General features: G+C 46.3%; 3 protein-coding genes across 3 annotated transcripts in view; all 3 read left to right on the top strand.

Moving 5' to 3' along the window:
• The window catches only part of LOC135391666 (uncharacterized), a 110251-nt gene extending 90502 nt beyond the window's left edge, over positions 1 to 19749 (top strand). Inside the window, exon 2 of the mRNA XM_064622006.1 lies at positions 17926 to 19749. Coding sequence (XP_064478076.1) covers positions 17926 to 17957 — 32 coding nt within the window. The 3' untranslated portion in view covers positions 17958 to 19749. The remainder of the gene's footprint in view (positions 1 to 17925) is intronic.
• Positions 5838 to 8317, top strand: LOC135393288 (uncharacterized). Its single transcript, XM_064623761.1, has one exon. It carries the CDS (start codon positions 6618 to 6620, stop codon positions 8037 to 8039), a length of 1422 nt encoding a protein of 473 aa, XP_064479831.1. The 5' UTR covers positions 5838 to 6617; the 3' UTR covers positions 8040 to 8317.
• Positions 19750 to 20557: 808 nt separating the features above from the next.
• LOC135393289 (uncharacterized) lies at positions 20558 to 22138 on the top strand. The gene has a single exon (XM_064623762.1). It carries the CDS (start codon positions 20674 to 20676, stop codon positions 22033 to 22035), a length of 1362 nt encoding a protein of 453 aa, XP_064479832.1. The 5' UTR covers positions 20558 to 20673; the 3' UTR covers positions 22036 to 22138.
• Positions 22139 to 22550: the final 412 nt, after the last annotated feature.

Below are 22550 nucleotides of genomic sequence, written 5' to 3' on the forward strand. Positions count from 1 at the left end.
GGACACACCGAAGCAGCCCAAATAATTACTTCACGCAATTAGATCACACTCGTTAGGACAGTTAATCAGGTAGTGATGTAAGCTTAATCAATTAAGTTACTTAGAAAGTGGTAACACCTCCTTGAGACACAGGACTTATCTCTTTTTGAAGTACAGTCCTTCTATGTTTGTTTGCTTCTTCCTTTATTTGTTCTGATTATTTGCAGGCGCGGTTGTGCCAAACTGAATGTCCTTCGCCAGCACTCACATGCTTTTGTTGAATACAAGTGCAGCGTGAGAAAAGCTGCTTGGGGACGGGGTCCTGCTATCCAGTGCTGACTTTGTCATGCTTGTTATGTGGAGCATGTTCCAAAAAAATGCAGCTCCACGTATGGTCTTCAAATTGCAACAGGACTATTTGAAGCTTGAAACAGTTGTGATTTTGTCATTTTGGCCCTCGTGTACCCAGTCTGTGAACCGCAAACAAAAAAGTCTAACACGATATGCTTTTGTAATGAAGATCACTGATGATGAGTAAAGAGAATATACGAGTTCAAGTTTATTTAATATTTTATATCATTCATTAGATTATTCAACATTTTATGTCAAGTTTATACAACATCAAGTTTATTCAAGTTCAAGATTTATTTCTTGCACTTATGCGTTTCAGGATACAATGAACGTGCAGGGAGGTCGCAAAAGACTACATTTATTGTTTTGTGACCTTGCTACAATGGCAATATATATTTTAGGAATAACAATGGTCAGGTACGCTCTCTCAATTTTAGGTTGGAATGAGCAATGAATAGCAACTCCCCTCCTGATATTTTCTTATACATATATGCTAAATTTTAAATTTAATGTGATCGAATATGTGATAATATAATAATAATATATAAGAATATAATACAGTAAAACCTCCAAAGTTGGACACCTCCTTACCTCGGACAACTCCCCATGTCGGACAAGATTTCATTGCACGGGCAGGCTCCCATTGAAACTACACGGGGACGAAATTCTCTATATCGGACACCTCCCTATCTCGTAAGTTGGACAGGGTTTTCCCTGCTAAGTCGGACAAAACCCTGGCCAAATTACCGGCCCATCTTTGCACCAAAAATACCCAAAACGAGCCAGTGGCCTTGACTTTCGCCCCTTTTTTCCGCTATACTGGTCTCAGAATTTTGTTGCTTTAGTTTTTCCGAGTCCAAAAACAAGTGCTGTCAGTGTACATCGTAATTCTTTGTGTGAGCATTTGTCTTCGGTTTGTCTAGAGCCTTTGAACGCACACTGCACCAAAGCAACGAAAAGTCGGCTGACGCTTCAGAGACAAGTCATCGCTGCTCAAAAAGCTCCAGAGGTAATGCCATTGAGTGGAATCTGAACAGAATTGAATCTACTAAAATCAGTAATAATTATCAGTGAAGAGTGGGTAGAGGTACCACTGCCACCAGGTACCACTCAGGACCATAAATTGAAGAAGGGGGACATTTCCGGCAACACAGCTGTGATCTTTTCCATTTTTTGTTTCCCTCATATTCTGTAACTCGGACACCTCTATAAGTAGGACACGCTTCTGCTGCACCGTGGTGTCCAACATAGGAAGGTTTCACTGTATGTGATAAATGAATGTGATCAACAGTAGATGTAAACAACATGAGTAGCCAGAGAAGTGCATTCTCAATAAATAATTTTCTTTTATAGCGTATATGTGCATGCCTATTAACTGAAACAATTATCACAGTTCCATGACAAGTTTTAATTTCTGAGAGTGTACTGTAGAGACTGCTTAGATCTACAACAGTTCATACAAGGTATTATATACTGTGAATGCCTTTAAAAAATCCCATGTGACAGTGACACATATGCCTTTACTTTCTGGAGGTGCTGTGGTAGTCAAGGTTTGTGGGCATTACGCAGGTTCTGCACCAATTTCTTGAGTATGTCGAGGCAGCTGTGAAGTAACCTGCATTGATGATGATTATTCCAATTTTTATGGTTTTACAACAAAGGAAATAAATACATCAAAACATTGGTTTGGGTGCAACCAGTTAAAAATGAATATGTTGTTTAATAAATGCATTGGACAAATGTTAAAACATCAGTTTAAAACATGGTTTACAATCCCTGTATCTTCTAAAAATTAAAAAGATTAAAAACTATTCTAAAAAGAATATGGGGAACTCTTCTAAAAAGAATTATAATCTCTAATTATTATATTGCTGGGTGAAGGAGCCTAAAGTGTAAGGTGTGTTTCTGATGTGAACATGTAAGAAAATATGCAAAACTGAGAGAGGCTAACCACAGTGCGTGCACTGAGGTTGTTCTTTCCTGTAAAGTAGAAACCAGTGGATGAGGAACGTGATGCTTACCTGTACACCCAGCCGTATCACACTGCACAGATTATTCACTGGGTAGCCCTCATGACGAAACCTGTATTGAGAGACCACTTTTGCCTTAAAAACTGCTACAAATAGCACGACACGCTACAAATTATTACTATCGTAGCAAGCTGACGATACAGCTCAGACACAAAGGCGTTATTGGAGTCGCGCCACACAACAGTTACGTAGTTTCTTTGTCACAAATCAAACCAAGGCACAAAACAATACCAATACATGAAAAAAGGTGACAATCGTGGTCTCGTTATGACGTAATACCGAACTTGTGCGCGAAGGTAATTCAAAGAAATGAATGTGGCACTTGCTTCCGCAGAGAACACCGTGTACCATGCTAGCAATGCATGCAAAAAAGCGCTCGAGTGCTCGCACATATATTGATGACAACACTACCTGTGTAGTGTAACATGTTCTTTCAAGCATATTATGCACTCAAACTGTATTTGCCGCCGGGTAAAATGCAAGTGTGCTCGATTGAACGTCGGAAGAGCGATCAAGCAACCTGCATCCAGTGCTCGTTTTGGGCAAAAAAACACTTCATAATGGTCAACTAAATATACAGAATGGACGCCTATTTATTCTTTGATGAAGAGTGACTCACCTGTATAAATTTAGGCCCTGTAACCTTGCCAGTACGGTTGGTACGACCGTAACTGCAAGAAATTGCCATGATCGCTGCGGCGACTGTTGTGGGTACAGTAAGATGGCGGCCGGTTTCTTCACGCTCGCGCTCCCTATCCGCGATCCAGCCTTTTACAATCGAGATCAGTGGTGCAAACACGGCTGGACGATCGAGGAACATCATTAGCCAGATTCGAAACTGTCGGTCACGTGGTTGCAACACTCGGCGCCTGACAGTCTGAGAAGAGAAATCCGTTGTGCGCCCCGGTCATGTGACGGATTATCGTGAAGTGATCAGATCGGCATCGGGGAGCCATCCTATAATTTGGATGACCAAGATCAGTCCAGACCGGGAAATGATCAGAGCAGCATCGGGGAGCGATCCTACATTATTGTTTACATGACCAGAAGGAGACCAGAGCGGGAAATCATCAAGGTCGGGGGACTACCTTATCTTCTGTTATGTTCTACCTCCTCCGTTCCCACACAGCTGGGAACCAGTCGGGCACCATTGCCCGTTCAGGAGCCGAAGCCCCCTTTTGTGTGAATAAACATATAACCCCCCCCCCCCCCCCCCCCATTGCGTTCCCATTCTTTTCCCGAGGGTTTGTGTTGCCTGGGCTATTATCCTTCTCTCAAATTAGAGGCTGGGCGGCGGCCTAGTGTAAGTACAGCTCTCGCAGCAAAATTCAGTGTCGATTTAGCGGTAAATGCGTTAGCGTTAAGCGTCTGTTTTTGGACGGAATACATGACAAGTGCAGACGACGGATATTGAAGGTATGCCGGAACTCCCTCTCTGGAAAAACCAGAAAATGTCATTCTGTAACCGGCCAATGATGGCGTGCCTTTCAGAAAAGGAATGCCACGGCCGTGCGGGCGTCCCATAGAGTTACGGGACGTCTAGACGGCGCCTTTCCTCCTCCGTGCTCCGCCCTCTCACTTCTTCGCTTACGGAGTGAAGTCACGCCGCTGGAGCTTCTGCAGCGGTGGAGGCAGCGCTGATCTTTGCAATTCGTTAACATCTAAGCACTTTTGGAACGAAAACATTAGCCAGGTTAACGATTGGCCGATGCCGTACGCAGTGGTATCGGTTTCATAGATGGGTTTTATGGATGCGACGGTCCCTTTAATTGCCCCTAATTACCTTCAATTACTGTTACCTCTTACTCTTACCTATTACCTTCGACTTAAATTACCTTCGACTAGTTCAGTTTCAAACCATTTGCCTCCATCTACATTTACCCTCTTATATCCCCTTTACATGTCCACTTATACCTCTGCCTCGGTGAGGCGTCACCATCTGATACACAGACATACCACACATACATACAGCTTTTTCCATTTTGACACTCCGAATGCTAACGCATTCAAAGCTAAAGCCATCCGCCCCCTGGCAACAGCTAGGACGTCAGAGGGAGATAAGCTCATACAGCCTATTATCTATAAAAAATATGTCAATGCTATCGTTTCGCTGTATTGTCTTGGGCGGAACACTTCTTTGTTTCTGTCGATAATGAGAGTGTTATCGTTGGTAATGTCACCGTCTAACCGTCTAACAATGCGGCTAATCCCATTGGTTGCAAAAGCCTGAACGGACCTTTTTCACCCCCGAGCTGTTGACTCACGATTCGCATGAATCTTTAACACGTCATTCCTAACCCTTTAAATACGATGTCAATGATGAGGACGGTGCCCACACACACATATACATTGGATGGTGATGGGGTGGGCGATTCACTGCCGCTGAGGCGGTACACTGCCCTATTTCGCGTTGTGGGAGGATGAAGGGATGATGATGGGGCTTTCAAAGAGCCGTCGCCAGACCGGTGGAGCACAAGTACTCCGCCAGAAGACGAAGGCCCTGCGTCTGGTGGGCAGTGTTCGACCACGGACCGAGGATCTTCGCTAGGTTGAACGGCCGCTTGTCAATGCGTTGCATAGAGAGTTCCATTAGGGTACGCTCGTAGTGGTATTGCCCACAAGCCAGGATGACGTGGCTGAGGTCGCCGTGCACTCCACAAGTGGGGCAGAGGGAAGACGAGGTGGAGCCGAAACGGTGTTGAAAGGCAGGTGTAAGGGCAACGTTGAGCGTCATGCGGTGGAAGAGAGCAGTTAAGGGGCGCGGTAGTCGCGGAGGAAGGACGAGAGAAAGCGTGGGGTCTACATCAGAGAGAAGGGAGTGAGCTATGTTGTGTTCCCACTGAGTCCAGAAGAACAGTCAGTGCTCGAAATATCGAGGACTATCTTCCTGAGGCACTTCCCTTCATACTTTCATGCACGTGTACCGTTTAACTGGGCCTGGAAGAAGAACTTCAGGAAGACTGCTACTGCTGTGAACCCTCCTAAGCCAACTACTTCCCCGTTGCATACGTTGATCTGTCTGTGAGTGCACTCTCTTGTAGAAGATTGGAAATATGTTGTTTGGTATGGTTGAATAAGTCAAAGTGCACACGCAATGAGCTGCCCTCTTCCGCTGTCATGTTAGTTCTTATGGTAGCGCTGTTTGAAGCTTTGTTTTCCAACATAGCCTCGTTAAAGGGACTATGAAATTTCCCGAACCCCCATACTTTTTTTCGATGTAAACTGTTCTTCCCGCAGAGAAACTAATATGCCACAAATTTTTCGGGACGAAATCGCTCCACTCTGCGAAGAGCGCGCGCTGGAAATTCCGCGTTCTCTTCTCTTCCGCGTTCCTCCTCTCCCGCGCATATTTCCCTGCCGATGGTGTAACTGTACGGACCGCTCTTCGGTTCCCCGTTACGTCACCGGTGTTGCACAATGGCAAGTAATGCCGCGAGCTCGCGCTGTGGCTGCCACATGCTGCCGCCACTGCCGAAATCTGCCGATCGCGCGAAAGCTGCTGTCATGGAGATTTCCACTCCCGATGAATGCATATGCGGGATCCTACGGCGCATGCTCCTGGCGGGATTCCTCGGCTCGGCAACACGTCACGATGACGTGTTGCTGAGCCGGCCGTGGTCGCGTCAAGTTACCCGTTGTGTCTCCGCTCGGCAGCTCGTCACGGCGCGGCGCCAGCTGTCCTCCCTTCGCCGCTCCGTTTAAATTCGCTCCCGAGAAATCCGCTCGCGCGACGAAAGTAAAATTTCGGTTCTAGACTCAGAAAAATGTCTTCTTTCGAACGAAACGAAGAAAAAAATCGTTTCATAGTCCCTTTAACACAATCTGTTTCTGGTGGCGAAAACAGAGTCCCAAGCAGCACAATCTACTGAAAGTGGAGTGCAATATGGGTGGTGGAGGGGTAGATGGAAGGCCTTGAACAGACTCTTGAAACTAAAGAACATTGATAAGACACACACCGTCCACCGCTATTGCACTCGACTTCCAGTACATTGTGCTGCTGTCGTCGTGCAACTTGCATGTTTTCGCGTTTCGTGGGATGAGGTCAGGGTAGTGTGCGCCTCGTACATGAAGTTTTCCTTCTTTTCTCCTTCGCGCATTATCGCGCGTTATCGATAGGAACCAATCGCAGCGTACGCGAGCCAAGCGTTTATTCGTCGATTCCAGTTAGTGTGATAATCACGGTGCTCCAAAGACCATGTAAGTGTCTTCTTTTTCTCTCTACTGCTTGAGCTGGACGACGTCGATTCAGTTTACAGAATGTCACCCGTAAAGTACATGAGTGGATTTTCCGACGCGATGGATTGGCGTCCCATTGAATTTATTGACCTGCCTTCGGTCCGGTCGAGTTCTTTATGTCACGTGGTACCAAGAGAGACCTTCATCCTGGAATGTTCACATGCACTCTGCAACCAGTGTTACCAAACAGTTCTGCAAGGCAGGCGGCTGTGTCCTGTGGACGGCGGACCAGTTCAAGAAGAGGAAGTGCAGGCACTTGCTTTCAAACCAGGTCATCTTAAGAAACCGAAAATGCACTGCTGCAACTCCGGTCACGGATGCGAATTTGTTGGCATTTTAGACGAAGTGACGACTCATTTCTTGGAGGATTGTGCTTTCCATGTTGCGACGTGCAACACATGCGATGCTGCCATCTTACGCAATGACATCGTCCATCATTACACTGAACAGCGATGTCATGTTGGAAGTTCATCATCGAACGATGGAAACCAAGCCAGCGCCAAAGGGAACGTTGTTGACACTGAAAGCAAGGTGAACGTTGCATTGGATTCTGCCATGGAAAGACTATGCGCCATTGAGACGCAGCTCAACTTCCACATCGTTAGCATCGACGATGCAAAGCAACGCATATCTGCGAATGGGAAGGCGTTAAGCAGACTTCTGAACCTGCAGGAACAAACGTACAGTGTCATGAGAGAGAATATCGAGGAATTAACGAAATGTCTAAACACCGGAAAACGTCTGCTGTCAGGTGCTATTTCGGCGGCGTCTGCAGTGTGCGTTAGTGATCGGTCCTCAACGGCGGAACCCGATAATGATTCTGACAACGCCCAAGATGGTGATGCTGGTGCTGTGCAAGATCCACATGGTCAAATTGGATCTGGGGCTAGCAATGACGTGGACAAGATCGATGGGGTCTTAAAAGTTGTTTTTGATGCGTGCAAGCGATTTTCTTCTGTTGAAGGAATGTTGGATGTGCTGAAGTCATATTTAAACGCTTGCAAAAATGTTGCCTATTATCATATTCAGGACTTTAGCGATATTCAGAAAAAATCGGAAAACGAGCAAATAAGTCTGTGCTCTGAAACTTTCGTCTTGTATGGCTACTCCTTTAGACTGTTCGTGGAGATCGATCGATGTGATGGAGACTTGTGCTTGGGAATTTATCTAGCTATTTGTCGGAGTTCGAGGGACTCTTGCTTAAAATGGCCCTTTACATTGCCTTACATCCTCATGCTTGTACACCCAACCGATGATACAAAGAACATTGAGTGTGATATTAATGTCTTAGAATACATAGATAGCGATAGTGAGTATTTCATTAAGCCAGTAGAAGAAAACAGCAGTGGCTTTGGCGCAGCTGTACTTTGCAAACTACAAGATGTAGCGAAGGAAGGTTTTGTACACAACAACTCTATCAGTGTTGGCGTAAAAATTCCTTAACCTCCTCGTTAAGGGAATGCTCTCTTTTATGTCATGAACAAAACCCCTCACATGTTTGAGAGAACGCTTCGATCGCTTAGTTTCATTGTACCTTTCTGATCGCACTGTTCTGACCACACCAACTGTTCCAGAATGGCATAAGAAGTAAATATTTGTCTAGCTGATGCATAGCTAGGGTCTAAGTGACGTGAAGGGACAGACATGTAGGAGACACACAAACGCCTTCTAAGGCTTGAAGGCTGGCACGCCCTGTTTTGTTGGCCTCAATAAAAATAGTATGCATCTGCTTAAACGATAGGTCTTTGACTCCTGAAGTACGACTTCTGTGTTCTTCGGTCGTTCGGCTTCACAGACCTGCTTTGATCTGGCGCAGATGTAATTGAATATATCGGATATGAGTGTATAGTTTTATCGACGCTATTGTATGTCATGTGCAGCGAGCGAGTATACTAAGAAAGACTATTTTAGCGTGACCTTGCACGACACTGCGGCGTGTTCCCCTGGCGGTGTTATCAGAACATTTGCGAAATTCCATCAACACAAGCAAGTGGTAATACCACCACCACCACCACTTTCTGCGTTTTTTTCTTCTCTTACTGAGTAGGTATACTGGGGTTGCCAGTCAGACTTAGTCGCGGCTCGTCTCCCCCCCCCTTCTTTTTTCTTCTGTCTGTCATGATCATCATAATCTGCGTATCAAACTGCTCGAACGGCTGGAACGGATCAAACGGCTCGATTCGTGCCCGTTTATCGGAATAGACCACCCGCCGCGGCACGTCACATCGAGATATCATGTGAGTGGGAAAGAGTGGGTCGTTGGCAAAACAAGCACACGTAGGTGTTGTCGTCGTGTAACTTTGATGTTTTTGCGTTTCGTGAGATAAGGTCAGGCTAGTAACTGCCTCGTACATGAACCCAAGCAGCACGATGTACTGAAAGTAGAGTGCAATAGGGGTGGATGAGCAGGTAGACGGCCTTGAACAGACTCCTGAAACTGAAAGACATTGATAAGACACATACAGAGGTGGGGAAATTACTTTTATTTTGTAATGAATTACCATTACTCATTACTTGTATAAAAAACTAATGCATTACATTACTCATTACATTTTGGATATTAGTAATGCATTAGTAATGCCATTACTTTAACGAAGTAATGGCATTACTCTGGCATTACATTTACGTTTTAGGGCATAAGCCTCAAAGGTGCTATGCATAAGTTTTTTTCTTTCCTTTTTTTTGCTATTGCAATAGCCACCCGAGTGTCCCCAAGTCGGTGCCACTAAATTCCCGCAGAAGCGAGTCTGATAGGCAAAAGCTATAGATAAGATTTATTGCAGATGATGCCTTTTCTAGCATTATGGAGCCGGCGGATGAGGCCCAGCTATACAGTTCTGTCCTGGCAGAAAAACTACCTCTGACAGCACAAGAGAGAGAGACGTACATGATGACGATGATATGGGGATGACTTCCGCTCATTGAGCAGAATGCTACCCCATTGCTATTGGGTGAAAATGAGAGGATGGTGATGAGGATGATGCTGACGACGCTGACAGGGTTTTAGAGAGAGTCGATCTGGCCGGTAGTTTGCAGGAATTTGATGAAGGGTCGCAAGACGGACATCTGCTTTCGTGTGTCCCATGGTCCCAAAATGAGTCTGAGGTCAAGGGGTCGGCTGTCAATCCGCGCAAAGTCGTTTGCCAACAAGTGACGCTCCCTCCTATAAGTGGGACATGCGATGATCACATGGTCCGCGGTCGCTGGCCCACCACACCCCGTGCACAAGGGACTACTGGCACACCCTATCTGGTAACGGTAGTACGGCGAAAAGGCAACATTCAGCCGTAAGCGATGTAGGAGGGACTTAATGACGCGCGGTAAAGATGTCGGTAAGCGACACGAGAATGTTGGGTCTACAATTCCCAGTATGGTACTGGCCGGGACATCCCGACGCCATTGTTCGACGGATGAGGAGGCAGCCCAGTCACGAAGAAGGGACCGTCTGTCGCCCCTTGGGAGAACAATCGGAACACACTTGCCCTGGTGGTGAGCGGCCGCTGCGGCAGCGTCGGCAACGTGGTTGCCAGAGATTCCGCAATGACCCGGAATCCATTGAAAAGCGATGGTGTGGTCGTGGGCAGTTATGGACTTCAGTAGGCGTAGAATGTTTATCACAAGTGTGGCCAGTGAGCCGCGGAGACCTGAGGTTTTCAGGCATCGAAGAGCTGACTTGGAGTCCGTACAGACTACCCATCGCCGTGGATCGCAGGTGGCCGCATATTGTAAAAACAGCAGGATTCCGTACAGCTCGGCTGAGGTCGAAGAGGTGCGATGGGACAACCGGCAACCCCGGGTGAGCGGTATCGAGGGTACCACAAAAGATGAGGATGACGAAGTTTTCGTTGAGGAGCCATCCGTGAAGACTGTGCAGAACCGGTCATATGCGGTGCCGATGAAATCCATAGTCAGTTGCTGCAGTACGAGGTCGGGGTAGCTCCTTTTGTTGTCCGGGATCCCTGGGACAGAGGCGGTGACGCTTGGCGACGGAAGTGTCCACGGGGCCGTGCTTTCAGCGGCGGGGCTGATCACGAATTTCGGAACGCGGGATTTGAATGACATTATACATCCGTGAATCGGCGTGCTGCGCCTTGCCCGAAGTTTCCGGATGAGCGGGTGGTGGCGATGGTGTGCAATCAGGCGGAGATACTGGCGCACAGTTTCTGTGTTTCGGAGAACTTCAAAAGGATGTCGCGGGCTTCCGCAACCACTAGCCTTGTCTCGGCCCCGCGGGGGACACCGAGGCACACCCGTAGGCTCCGTGCCAGCATAGCGCGGATCCTCTGTGCTAAGGTGCTGGGGAGATCGTGAAGCACAGGCAGACTGTAGGCGACTGTGGCACGAATCAAGGCGTTATGCAGCATCAGGAGGTCCTTCTCATCACGTCCCCACCTCATTCCAGCGAAGTGACGGAAGACAGTGGTCCAGCGCTGAACTTTCTTCTCCATGCCATCGATGTGACGTTTCCAAGAGAGGCTAGTGGTTAGGGTTATGCCGAGGAATTTGTGGCGCTGGACATTTATAAGTGGCCTGTCCCCAATGTGCAGACGGCATCGCTGCATGAATTTGCGGGAGAAGGCGAGTGCCGCACTTTTCTCCGCTGATATTTCCATCCCTGGTCGGAGCAGGTAAGTGTGAATGTCGTCCAATGTAGCCTGGAGGCGTTGTCGAATGGCATGGCGAGATGTACCAGTGGACCAGATGCATATGTCGTCGGCGTAAATGGGCAAGTTGACCTTCCTTCGAATGCAACTCTTAATGCCCGCCATTACAACATTAAATAAGAGCGGGCTCAGGACGCTTCCTTGTGGAACACCCTAAGGGACCGGGAACAAGTCGGTGTCGCCTTGTGATGTGCGGACGAAGACGGACCGTTGTTGGAGAAAGTCCTGAAGCCAACATGTGTACGATGCGAGAGACCGGCTTGGTACAGATCATGCAAGATTGATACGTGACTGACAGTGTCATACGCCCTTTTGACATCAAGAAAAACGGCGACGGAAATCTTCCTCCGCTGTTTACCAACTTGCACAGCTGTGACGAGATCAACTACAGAGTCCATTGAGTTACGGTAACGGCGAAGGCCGCTCTGCTCCTGGGGAAAGAATCCATGGCTCTCAAGCCACCACTCAAGCCTCCGTAGGACAGCACAAGAGAAGCTAACACGGTACCATACCAAAACAGTGAATCCCTACGGCAATTGTTACGTATTACCCTCATAGAGGCTATGTTTCTATTTCATTGATTTTCCTTTACTCCTAATACGCACAAGAGAAAATCGGTGATATCATCATGTAGACACTTGTGACACACACCGCCGACTGTTGAACTCTTGCAGAACTCCCCAGGCTGTGCCTTTCTCTTTCCTTGTTGCCTTGTGCTCATTCTTAAAGGGGGGTTGAAGAAAACCTGGATGTTCCCAATCTTCACGTGGCGCAATGAACATTCGACAAAAGTAATGCCACCCTGCATTACTCAGTCGAAATCTAATGCATTACCATTACTCATTACTTGCTGGCAAAACGTAATTCATTACCATTACTCATTACTCAAAAGTAATGCATTACCGGTAATGCATTACTTTGTAATGCATTTCTCCCCACCTCTGCCACACATACCGTCCACCCCTATTCCACTCGACTTCCAGTGCATTGTGCTGGTTGGGAAGTTTTTCTTATTATCTCCTTCGCGCAATGGCATCCATCATCAGAGGCAACCATTAAAACAACGCATGTGATCGGTGGCTGCAAACACACGTGATTTCCCAGGCGAAGAAAGCTGGGAAGTCAACTGGTACCAGTTCGCTCCCAGTTTGCACCACCTGGTAGACCACAGGAACCAACTGGTACCAAACTGGTGGCAACTGGAAAGTAAGCGGGTACCAGTTCAAACCGGGCCGGTGGCAACTTGGCACTGTGTGAAATCAGTTCAAGCTGGACTGGTGGCAACTGGAAAGTGAACTGGTACCAGTTCAAGCTTGGATGGGTGGCAACTGGAAGTGAAGTAGTACCAGTTCAAACTGGACCAGTCCACATGTTTTGGGGAGGTTTCGGTACCGGGACAGGTTTCTATGAAGATTTCAAGAGGAAGTTATAGGAAAGCCCAGAAACTAACTTTATAGTAGAAAAAAATGACATCTCAGTTTTTGGTAAGGTTCGTTAGTATTAACGTACGCTAATTTGAAATTGTTATATTTATATTTTGCGCTTGTCGACTTCAGTTATGAACGGTGCTTTTACTGTGTATGTGTAACGTCGGTCGCTCGCTAAGCAGCACGCCTGAACAGAGATTTTTGCTCCTTATGTACGGCGATGCGTGACATAGACGTTATTCGTATACTCTATATGATTTTTCTGTAACTTACGACAATGCGACAGTAATGACCGCCAGCGCCTTTAGTGCGGCCGGACGGGTGTGGATTGGATTACAGCTCGGCTACAACTGTGAAGACCGCTTTATCGTGAGTACTATGCTGAAGTGCTTTTCCTCGTGCACCATTTAGAAACATCACTTCCACCAGAACCTCTCCTCTTTGTTCCATGTCACATTCGTGGCACCTTCAAGACCTTACACCTTACCGTTTTACGAGTAACATCCAGTTTATGCAAACGTTACCAGCAACTCTTTTGACAATGGCACGCGTTCATTTTCGTGTTCTAGATCCTTCACACGGAAAACGCGGATGCTCTCGAACCAGCGTTGCGCGCCAGAGTAGTACTCATTGCCCCCGAAAGCCGGCGAATCTCTTAGTTAAAATCCACAGCAAATTTTTTCGTGCTAGCGCCGCGAAGCAACTGTGGCTAAAAGCGGCGTACAGACGTGGACAGAGGACAGTAGGAAGGAGTGGGGGACAGGGGGGTTAGTATGCGTCCTGGACCGACTTCAGGGGGAACTGTGCCGACATTCGTCTGGAAAGTCCTCGGAAAACCCAGGAAAGCCTCAGACAGAACAGTCGGTGACAGGATTCCAACTCGTGTCACTTACCGGTCTCGTCGTGGGAAGTGACCATTTTAACCCCTATGCCACGGGAGCTGGTGAAAATGCACAACTACTGCACAACGCAAATGTTGAGAGATTCGCATGCTTTCCGGGGCCACGACTGCTCAAATTGAGTGACTGTCCAAGCACACACTACAATTACATGTTGCAATTGCATGCCTATATTTACTTGTACCTTTTCAACTTTCCAGAAACGTTAAGCTGCTGGGACTTCAAGATGTCCACAAGGCAGTCAAGCAAGGGACCAATCAAACACGAAATATTATTAATATTCTGTGTAACTCTGTAGTTCCTCAACTGCTATAATTTAATTACGTTATAGTTACATATATTTGCTATAGTTACACTACAGGTACATTAGAATATGTGTAATGTTTAACCACAAATAAAATGAATTTTTGCATTGCAGTTCCTTGGATCTGCCTTTGTTGGGAACAGCGATCCTGCAAAGGGGCACCGGTTACATACCAGTTGGGCTGGTATCAGCTCAACTCTGTTAACAGGGACCACTTCAAGTGGAGCCACTTCAACCGGTCCCAGCTCAACAATGAGGTTCATAACCAGACCCAGTCAAGACTGGGACCGGCCAGAAACCAGCTGGGCCAACTGGTACCAGTTGATCAAACCGCAGCACCTGCAGTACAGATCTTGATATAATTTTCCCAGGCGTATTTTGTAAAGCCAACTATAGTCGTGTTCAACATCAGAACGAAAAGAAATCTAGTCCACCAGATCTCAAAATATTGCTGCCCCACAGATAGGATGGCTGCCACCCAGGGAGGTGACACTCTCCCTCTAATAAAATCATAATATAATCCATCATACTCACTCTGCTTCCGTATTGACTGTCAAGAATGACCGCATGACACTACGATGTGAATGATAGGGTTATTGCTTCTAATTCGAATAGAGATTGGGGCGTACGCCTTTTTGTGTCAACTATTATATATCCTAACTGACACAAAAAGGTGTACGCCTCGTCTATCTCTTTTGAGTCAGAAGCAATAACCGTACCATTCGTGACAGTGGTTGGTGCAGGGTGTGCTGTGCGGTGAAGTTCTGTTTTTAGAGTGTATTAAATACTGTAGGGCAGCCGATTTGTTTATCCACTCTCGTGTGAACGTGGCGGACATAACAGTTGATTGCAAATGTATACTGGGTGTTCCAGAAAACGTGCCCTCGAATTATAATAAAAAAACCTAGACCACCTAGAATAATGCGGTCAATGGCATTTGCTCTTACAAAGTTTTTGCTTAGTTTTGCTTTTCTTAACAACTCAACTCAACTCAACCCAACCCAACTCAACTCAAAGTTTTTGCCACCTCCCGATGTGAATGTTGTCTAACGTAAGTGTAAGTATGTACATTTTTGCGAACTGAAGGCCGAAATTTGCCAAAGGGCACTTTTTTACCCCACTAATGTGAAGAGTGCGTCTAATTTACTCAAATTAATGACAATTGACAGAGATATTCAGGAGCTATCCCAACAGAAAAAATACCCGAACATCGTGCTCTATGGAGCTCCCACAGGATAGCGCGGAACGAATTTTTTAGCGCAATCGTTGTCAGTATGACAATGGCGGATGGAAACCCGACCCACACAGAGATAATAATAAGGTAAGTGGAAAGAGATAACACAGGCGTGGCTGGTCGCGTCCGGCTTTCGCTAGAATAATGCTTTCCCTCTCCAAATTTCAACTGTCCATTTTAACAGATTTTTTAACTGATTCCCAATGCCGCTGACGCTCAAACACGTATGATGAAAGAAATTTGATTTCTCCAACATCGCACAAGATGTTTTTCGACATCGTCCCAATACGCATTCATGCGTTTGAAAATAAGCTGTCAAACTCAACCGAAAGACTATTTTGCAGGACGGCATGTTCACACAGTTATGCCGTGTGAACATGCCGTGTGAACCCACGACTTTGAACATGTTCTGACGTCCCATAAGCTGTGTGACCACAACTGTATTACCATACCTGCTTCGGGGACGGTTCTTAGACATATTCGTTATGCTTGCTTGGGAATATTTGGCGTAAGGTCTCTTGCGTAGATACGTGGCCCAGGCAAAAATCTGGACTGGTTCCAGTTGAATGTGTATGGTCCCGGAATGATTCCAGTTGAATCTTGATGGTCCCTGCTGGATTTGCAAGTGGGGTGGCTGGTTCCACATTGGTGAAATCAGTTGTACCACTCAGGTCTCAAATGGTTCCAGAACTTACAGTGGGAGCCTCACAGGTACCATTTTGTTCCCACAATGGTCAATTGAACCACTTGAGATTCCAAGCTGGGCAGATTCCCCCTTTGAGATCCGCTAGGGGAAGAAGAGTCCACTCTTGCCATATACCCTTCTGGTTTATTAGCCATTATTTTGATGTATTTTAGCACACGTATGATCTATATTTATTGCTTTTTATCCGTCTACGTCTTCATTAAAATATATGCTGTAACTTCGATTCGTGCTCATATTCTCATCTAAAGGCAAATGTCATAAAAGGTACCAGCAAAATGCCAAAAGACACAATCAAAAGATGACACACTCCGCCAAATAATTAGATGAACTAAAAACAAAGAAGTAATTGCACGGGCTGACCCAAAGCAGATACAATAATTATGAGGGCGCCCCGGTGCGGCAGGAGGCTTTCAATTCAAATTTGAAAGGAGGGCCGCAGGATGGCGAGAGGGAGCAGAGAGCGTCAGGCGTCATTTGGAACTTGGACGCGTCGTTGCAAGGTCTTTTTTTCTCTTCGGTTGCCGTGGCAGAGATCGGGCATCTCCTGTGCACTATTTACGTGTTTTTAGTGCGTTTTCTAAGACAACGTGATGACAATGAGTCATGTGAAACATATTGGCGATATCTCGGAGAAGTTTCGACGCCAGGAAGACACGGCGTCCGCAGAAGAACCGGACGATGAAACGCCGAACAGACTGCACCGAATGATTGTTCCGATGTTAAGAGGTATAAGTGCTTACCGTGGTGCTTCGATTACTACTGATCATATGTTTTATTTCAGGAGCTAGAGGAACCTGAGAAACACGGTTAAGAGTATAAAGATTAGGATCGTTTGGTGAAGAGGAAAAGGGTACATGTCGCGACCTACATGGAGGTGTCATCTTCTCTGAGAAAATACACGTGTGAGATGGTCAACAAAACGCCATGCTCCCTGTTGTCCGTGAGTGCATTGCAAATTCAACACAAGCACATGCCTCGTCTAGACGCAGTGAGAAACTACCCATGTGCGACTTAGTACGTTAGAGATGTATCGATTATTTCTTTATTCTTAGTGTATGCTCATAGCAGAATAAACTATATTTACTTGAACAGTATGTGCTTTCCTACGCATTACTTTCGGTCATGCATTCAGTGGTCCCATCTGCTAAGTGGTCGGATCCGAGACCACTTAGCAGAGGGGATCACTGGATAAATTCCATTGGTTCCACTTCAAGTGGTACCACCGCGAAACTGGTTCCACTTTTAACTGGTTCCAGCCAGTGAATGGTTCCACATTCCAAGTTGTTCCTGTCCAATAATCCACTTCGAAGTGGTCCCACTCCAGATTTTTGCCTGGGGGGTCTTGCTTCTAGTTCCTGGAGAAAGGGTAGTTGGAAGAACCTCGAATTCATAAATAGGTCACAGGAAGAGACGCAGGTTTCTTTTCATCGCTAGCTTGGGCCTGCTTCACTGAACGCAGTCATGTCCGGGCACGGAGGAGAAGCTGAACTTCCCTCGAATGTGACGCCCCTAATTGTTCGAACGTTTTGCCGCCGCGGGGTGTCGCTCGCGGTCCCTGGTAATCTGGCTCCCGTAGATACACGCCTTGGCATTGCTTTGCGTGCAACTCAAAAACTTGGTAAAGATGGCCGTGCTCTGTGAGTTTGGATAATAACATGCACATCCTGTAATGAATCCGTGTTTTGCAGCGTCAGTTACGAAAGCACGAGCGGACTGATTGACATTGTATGATTATGACCCATTTCAATCATATGCAACTGTGAACGCAAAACTGACGTTGAAAATTGCGTTGCAATTGCTTAACTGTCCCTTAAATTTTTTTGTACTTGGCTGCATGTGACTTTCTGTGGCGTTGGCTTTGGGTCATGATGGAGGCCAGCTCCAATATGTTCTGTACTTGTGAGAAATAATTCCCGTTGTGCATATACTATCATTCATACGTCATCTTACATAATCTTTTAATTTTGCTTTTTCTTGAGAACTGCTCACCGCTGATACTAAAGTATGAAGTTTCTGCAGTCCTCTGCTTGTGCATTTTCATGAGCGTTTTTGTGGCGAAATACAATCGAACCATTCATATTCCTAACCTTTGCAGGACTTCCTAGCTCGCCGACGTTTGACACATGAAGACCCCCCAAACACGTAGGAACACATATGGACAACACGAGAAGCTGTGTCTGTGTCTATTCACGTGCCTCGGGGTATTCGAGTATGTAGTCATGCATCACCAGCTAGCCTGCATTTTGTGTCTTCCTGAAACAACGCATGTGATCGGTGGCTGCAGACACACGTGACTTCCTCAGCGAAAAAAGCTGGAAAGTCAACTGGTACCAGTAAGCTCCCAGTTTGTACCAACTGGTAGATGCAGGAACCAACTAGTACCAAACTGGTGGCGACTGGACAGTAAGCGGATAGGAGCTCAGCCGGGCTGGTGGCAACTGGAGAGTGAACTGGTACCATTTCAAGTTGGACAGGTGGCAGCTGGAAGTGAAGTAGTACCAGTTCGAACTGGGCCAGTTCAAATGTTTGGGGGTGTCACAGGTGCATCAATCATGTGGCTTATGATTGAGATGTTTAAGCTTTTCCAACTATTTTGTTTCTTTGCAACGAATTCCTCCCTAAAGGAATGCACGGGTTCGGAGGTAGGGGAGACAAATTGTCTGCAACGAACAAAGCCGCAAGGCCACCAGACTAGTCTTTTACGTTGGGCTACTGTGTGGAAGCTCTTCCGGGATTAGTACCAGTCAAAACACCCTTGAAAGAGGCTTCTTCCTGTCTCACAGGAACAAAAAGGATGAAAGTGGCTTGAGCCGAAAGCTGTGTACGCTTCAGGCTGGACTGTGCGGATGCTCAACAAATGGGATTTTGGGGAAGACAGGGAGAGCCCAGGTGCAGATGGACAGGTGTTTTCAATTACGAGATTGTTTTCTTTTCGTTGTTTATTTTGTCTGTCGAAATGTTATTTAAGACAACCGCCATCCTGGCAGAGGGAGAGATATACATTGGAACTTGTAGCGAAGAGGTCGCTCTCTGAGCGAGGCGAGACGTAAGCGGCAATCTGCCGGGGAAGTATTTTGGACGCCGCAGTAAGCCATGTAACGTTAGACATGTGATCAAAGCCTAACTACCTCAAAGTGTGTTCCGGCTTGTGAAGTGTGGTGAAGTGTGACCGCAAGGCATCGAGGAGTGCAAATGAACATCAAGACGACATCGGCGAACCCCAACTCGGAAAACTTCCTGACCCTCAGATAAGACTCTCTTTCAAGTTGTTTTATATTTGTAATAGCCTGTGTGGCAACTCAGTTTAGAAAGTGTATCAGAAGGCCTGTGGCAATTCAGTTTAGAAAGTGTATCAGAAGAGCGTGGCAACTCAGTTTAGAAAGTGTATCAGAAGAGTCTGTGTGGCAACTCAGTTTAGAAAGTGTATCAGAAGAGCCTATGTGGCAACTCAGTTTAGAAAGTGTATCAGAAGAGCCTATGTGGCAAGTCAGTTTAGAAAGTGTATCAGAAGGCCTGTGTGGCAACTCCGTTTAAAAAGTGTATCAGAACAGCCTGTGTAGCAACAATAACAACAACAGATATATTCTGATGATGAAGTGGGGAGGTTTTCCACTCCCTCTGTGGCAAGTCAGTTCAGGCACTACTAGAGCCTGTGTGGCAACTGTTTAAGGAAGTACACCAGAAGAGCCTGTGTGACAACTCAGTGTTAGACAGTGTATCAGAGCCTGTGTGCCGACTGTTTTAGAAAGTGTATCAGAAGAGGCTGTGTGGCAGCTCAGTGTTTGAAAGTGTATCAAAGCCTGTGTGGCAGGTCTTTAAGAAAGTGTAGCGTAGCCTGTGTGGCAATGTGAATTGTGTTATGCCTAGGTGGCAACGTGAATTTGCGACTGTATAATATTTCGTGTAGTAACCTTGATCTTGCGGTGTACCTGCGAACGTTGAATTGATTTCATTGTTCTTGTGTTTTCAAGGTGAAGTAAATTTAGATTGTTGAGTTTGAGCATGTCTCCAATCTCGTGTCACTTGCACGTCTAACCAACCTTCCCCAACGCTCCGACTGTGTCAACAACAACCTGGTCACGGAGGCTCCCGTGCTCGGTCCAGGACTTCGTGACAGGGGGCAGTTTCGGTACCGGGAGAGGTTTCTATGAAGATTGCAAGATGAAGTTATAGGAACAGTCAGAAAGTACCTTTATCGTAGAAAAAAAATCACATTTTATTTTTTGGTAAGGTTTGTTAGTATTAACGTACGCTAACTTGGAGTGCTGACGTAGAAAGATGCCGCGTTTCATACCGCAGAGCAAATTTTAAGTGCAAAAGCTTGAGAGAAATTCTCGCTACCAGACGCAGTTAGCAGGCTGGGACTTGATGAACTCACCTAGCGGGAGGGTTCATGAAAGACGCAAACTGTCTTGTACGAGGACAGGTGTTGGCACAGACTTGCACAAGCAAAGATGCGGCTTCAAGTCAAGCCATATCAATAAATTCGGGGCTAATTCGAAACTCGAAAGCTGAACAAGGAAAGCGAGCTATACGCACATCACACGAGCACCTTGGTATCTCTTTCTAAAAATTCCGATAAATGAGTTAAATAGTTCGATTATCTCAACAGCCGAGTTCAAGAACACTCCTCATATCTATGCTATGCAGGATAAGACTGTGTGTCCCCTGGCAGCACTAAAGAACGCCAGAGGAGAGATAACTACATAGAGCACGTAATCTGCAACAAGCTGTTGACTCAATCGTTCCGCCGAGTTATTTTCGACAACTCACATACTACGTGCGTGTCGTGTTTCGTTCAACGTGCAGCTTCAGCTGGACAGTCCTCGGATTAATTTACAAGATGTCAACCGCGAAGTACATGAGTGGATTTTCGGACGCGATGGATTGGCGTCCTGTTGAATTCGTTGACCTTCCTTCTGTTCACTCGTGTTCTTTATGTCATGTAGTGCCCAGAGAGACTTTCATCCCGGCATGTTCCCACTCGCTCTGTAATCACTGTTACCAAACAGTTCTCCAAGGCAGCGGACTCTGCCCCTTGGACGGCGAAATGGTTCTAGAAGAGGAAGTGCAGACACTTACTTTCAAACCGAGTGATCTTAAGAAACAGAAAATGCGCTGCTGCAATTTCCACTATGGATGCGACTTCATTGGGGATGTGGACGCAGTGAAGGATCATTTCTTGAGCGACTGTGCTTTCCATATTGCGACGTGCAACAGGTGCAATACTGCTGTGCCGCGCCGCGATATCGTCCATCATTACACTGAACAACGATGTCAGAGGGGGCGTCAGTCAAACTGCGGTGGAAACCCAGTCAGCAGCAACAGGAACATTCTCGGTAGTGAAAGGAAGGAAGACATTGCACTGAAAATTATGAAAATGACCTCGCTTGATCACATTGCAAGAGGCGCTTATTCAATTACAACAGAAAGCGAATCTTCGTATTCGCCGCCGTTGTTATATGCAGATCTTTCTCCAAGCCAACCAACCACAACTACATTTTTGGGACATCAGGAACAAAGATCCGTAGAAAGGAAAGAGGTAGCTAAAAATGTGACGTCGCCGACGACTACTCATGAAACGCTGAAAGAGGATAACAGCTCGATCAGACTGGAAACTGAGAAGATCATGAAGGAACTCAACGAAATACAAGCAAAGCTAGACAGAGCCGAACATATTGCAAAGTGTGGAACCAATGAAGCATGGTGCCACGTTCAGGGCTTTCAGCAGTTTCATCAAGAAGCTTTGGACAATAGAGTGGCTCGTCGCTGGACGGATGTTTTCGTAGTGTGTGGCTATTCGGTAAAGCTGAAATTGGAACTGAGGAGTATCCGCGGCGAAATGTACCTTGGACTCTATCTCAGCATCTGTAAAAGTTCGAGAGATTCGATGCTGAAGTGGCCACTTTTAAATTCTCACTACTTCGTTCTGTTACACCCAACTGAACCCGAGAAGAACATGCGAATGTATTTGGACAGCACTGAAACTTTGGACAGCACTGAAACGGATGGTGTTCCGATTTGTAGGATGAGGCCCACCACTCCGTGCAACCAGTGTTACGGTGAACAGAAGTTTTGCAGACTCGGCGACATCAACCGCGGTGGCTATATTTGTGATGACTCGGTCTGTGTCGGCGTCGAGTTGACAGTCGTAGATGAACCAATGGACGAATGGCAATGGATGAATAGGGCAGTTATGACGTGAAAACACTAGTTTACTTTCCCAGCACTTTACACACCTAGAAGTTGACACTGGCTCGCTGATTTTATTCTTGAATTTAATAAACTCATGACTATTGCGACGCGTTCATGCACCTGCTTGATTGTGGTTCCCTTGCCCTTCGCAATACGTGTCCACGTTTGGACACTTCTTTTAGCCATATCTGCTTCGCGGTGATGTGATGTGATGTGATGTGAGTAAAGAAAAAAATGGGGATGTAAGTTTCGACGAAGTCAAACTGGCTACCCCAGTACACTTAATACAGAAAGTTCAATCTGATGATGAGATGATGAAAACGCAAAAGGATGATGTCCAGAGACGAACAGAGATGATAATTGAGTTCAACATGTAGGTCAAAAGTTCAAGAGCTGCGCCCAAGTTAGAGTAAAGTGGCGGAATCACCGGGGGCACACACAGGACACATCACACATTCACCGTGTCATAGGATGTCCATAAGCCCGGTTGCATGCAAAAAGCTTCGCGGTACAAGCACGAAGTAC

The sequence above is a fragment of the Ornithodoros turicata genome, chromosome 4 (genome assembly GCF_037126465.1).
Source record: "Ornithodoros turicata isolate Travis chromosome 4, ASM3712646v1, whole genome shotgun sequence".
Lineage (NCBI taxonomy): Eukaryota > Metazoa > Arthropoda > Arachnida > Ixodida > Argasidae > Ornithodoros > Ornithodoros turicata.

Excerpts from the sequence above, each read along its gene's own strand:
- LOC135393289 (XM_064623762.1), top strand. The coding sequence starts at position 20,674 with ATGTCAACCGCGAAGTACATGAGTGGATTTTCGGACGCGATGGATTGG.
- LOC135393288 (XM_064623761.1), top strand. The coding sequence starts at position 6,618 with ATGTCACCCGTAAAGTACATGAGTGGATTTTCCGACGCGATGGATTGG.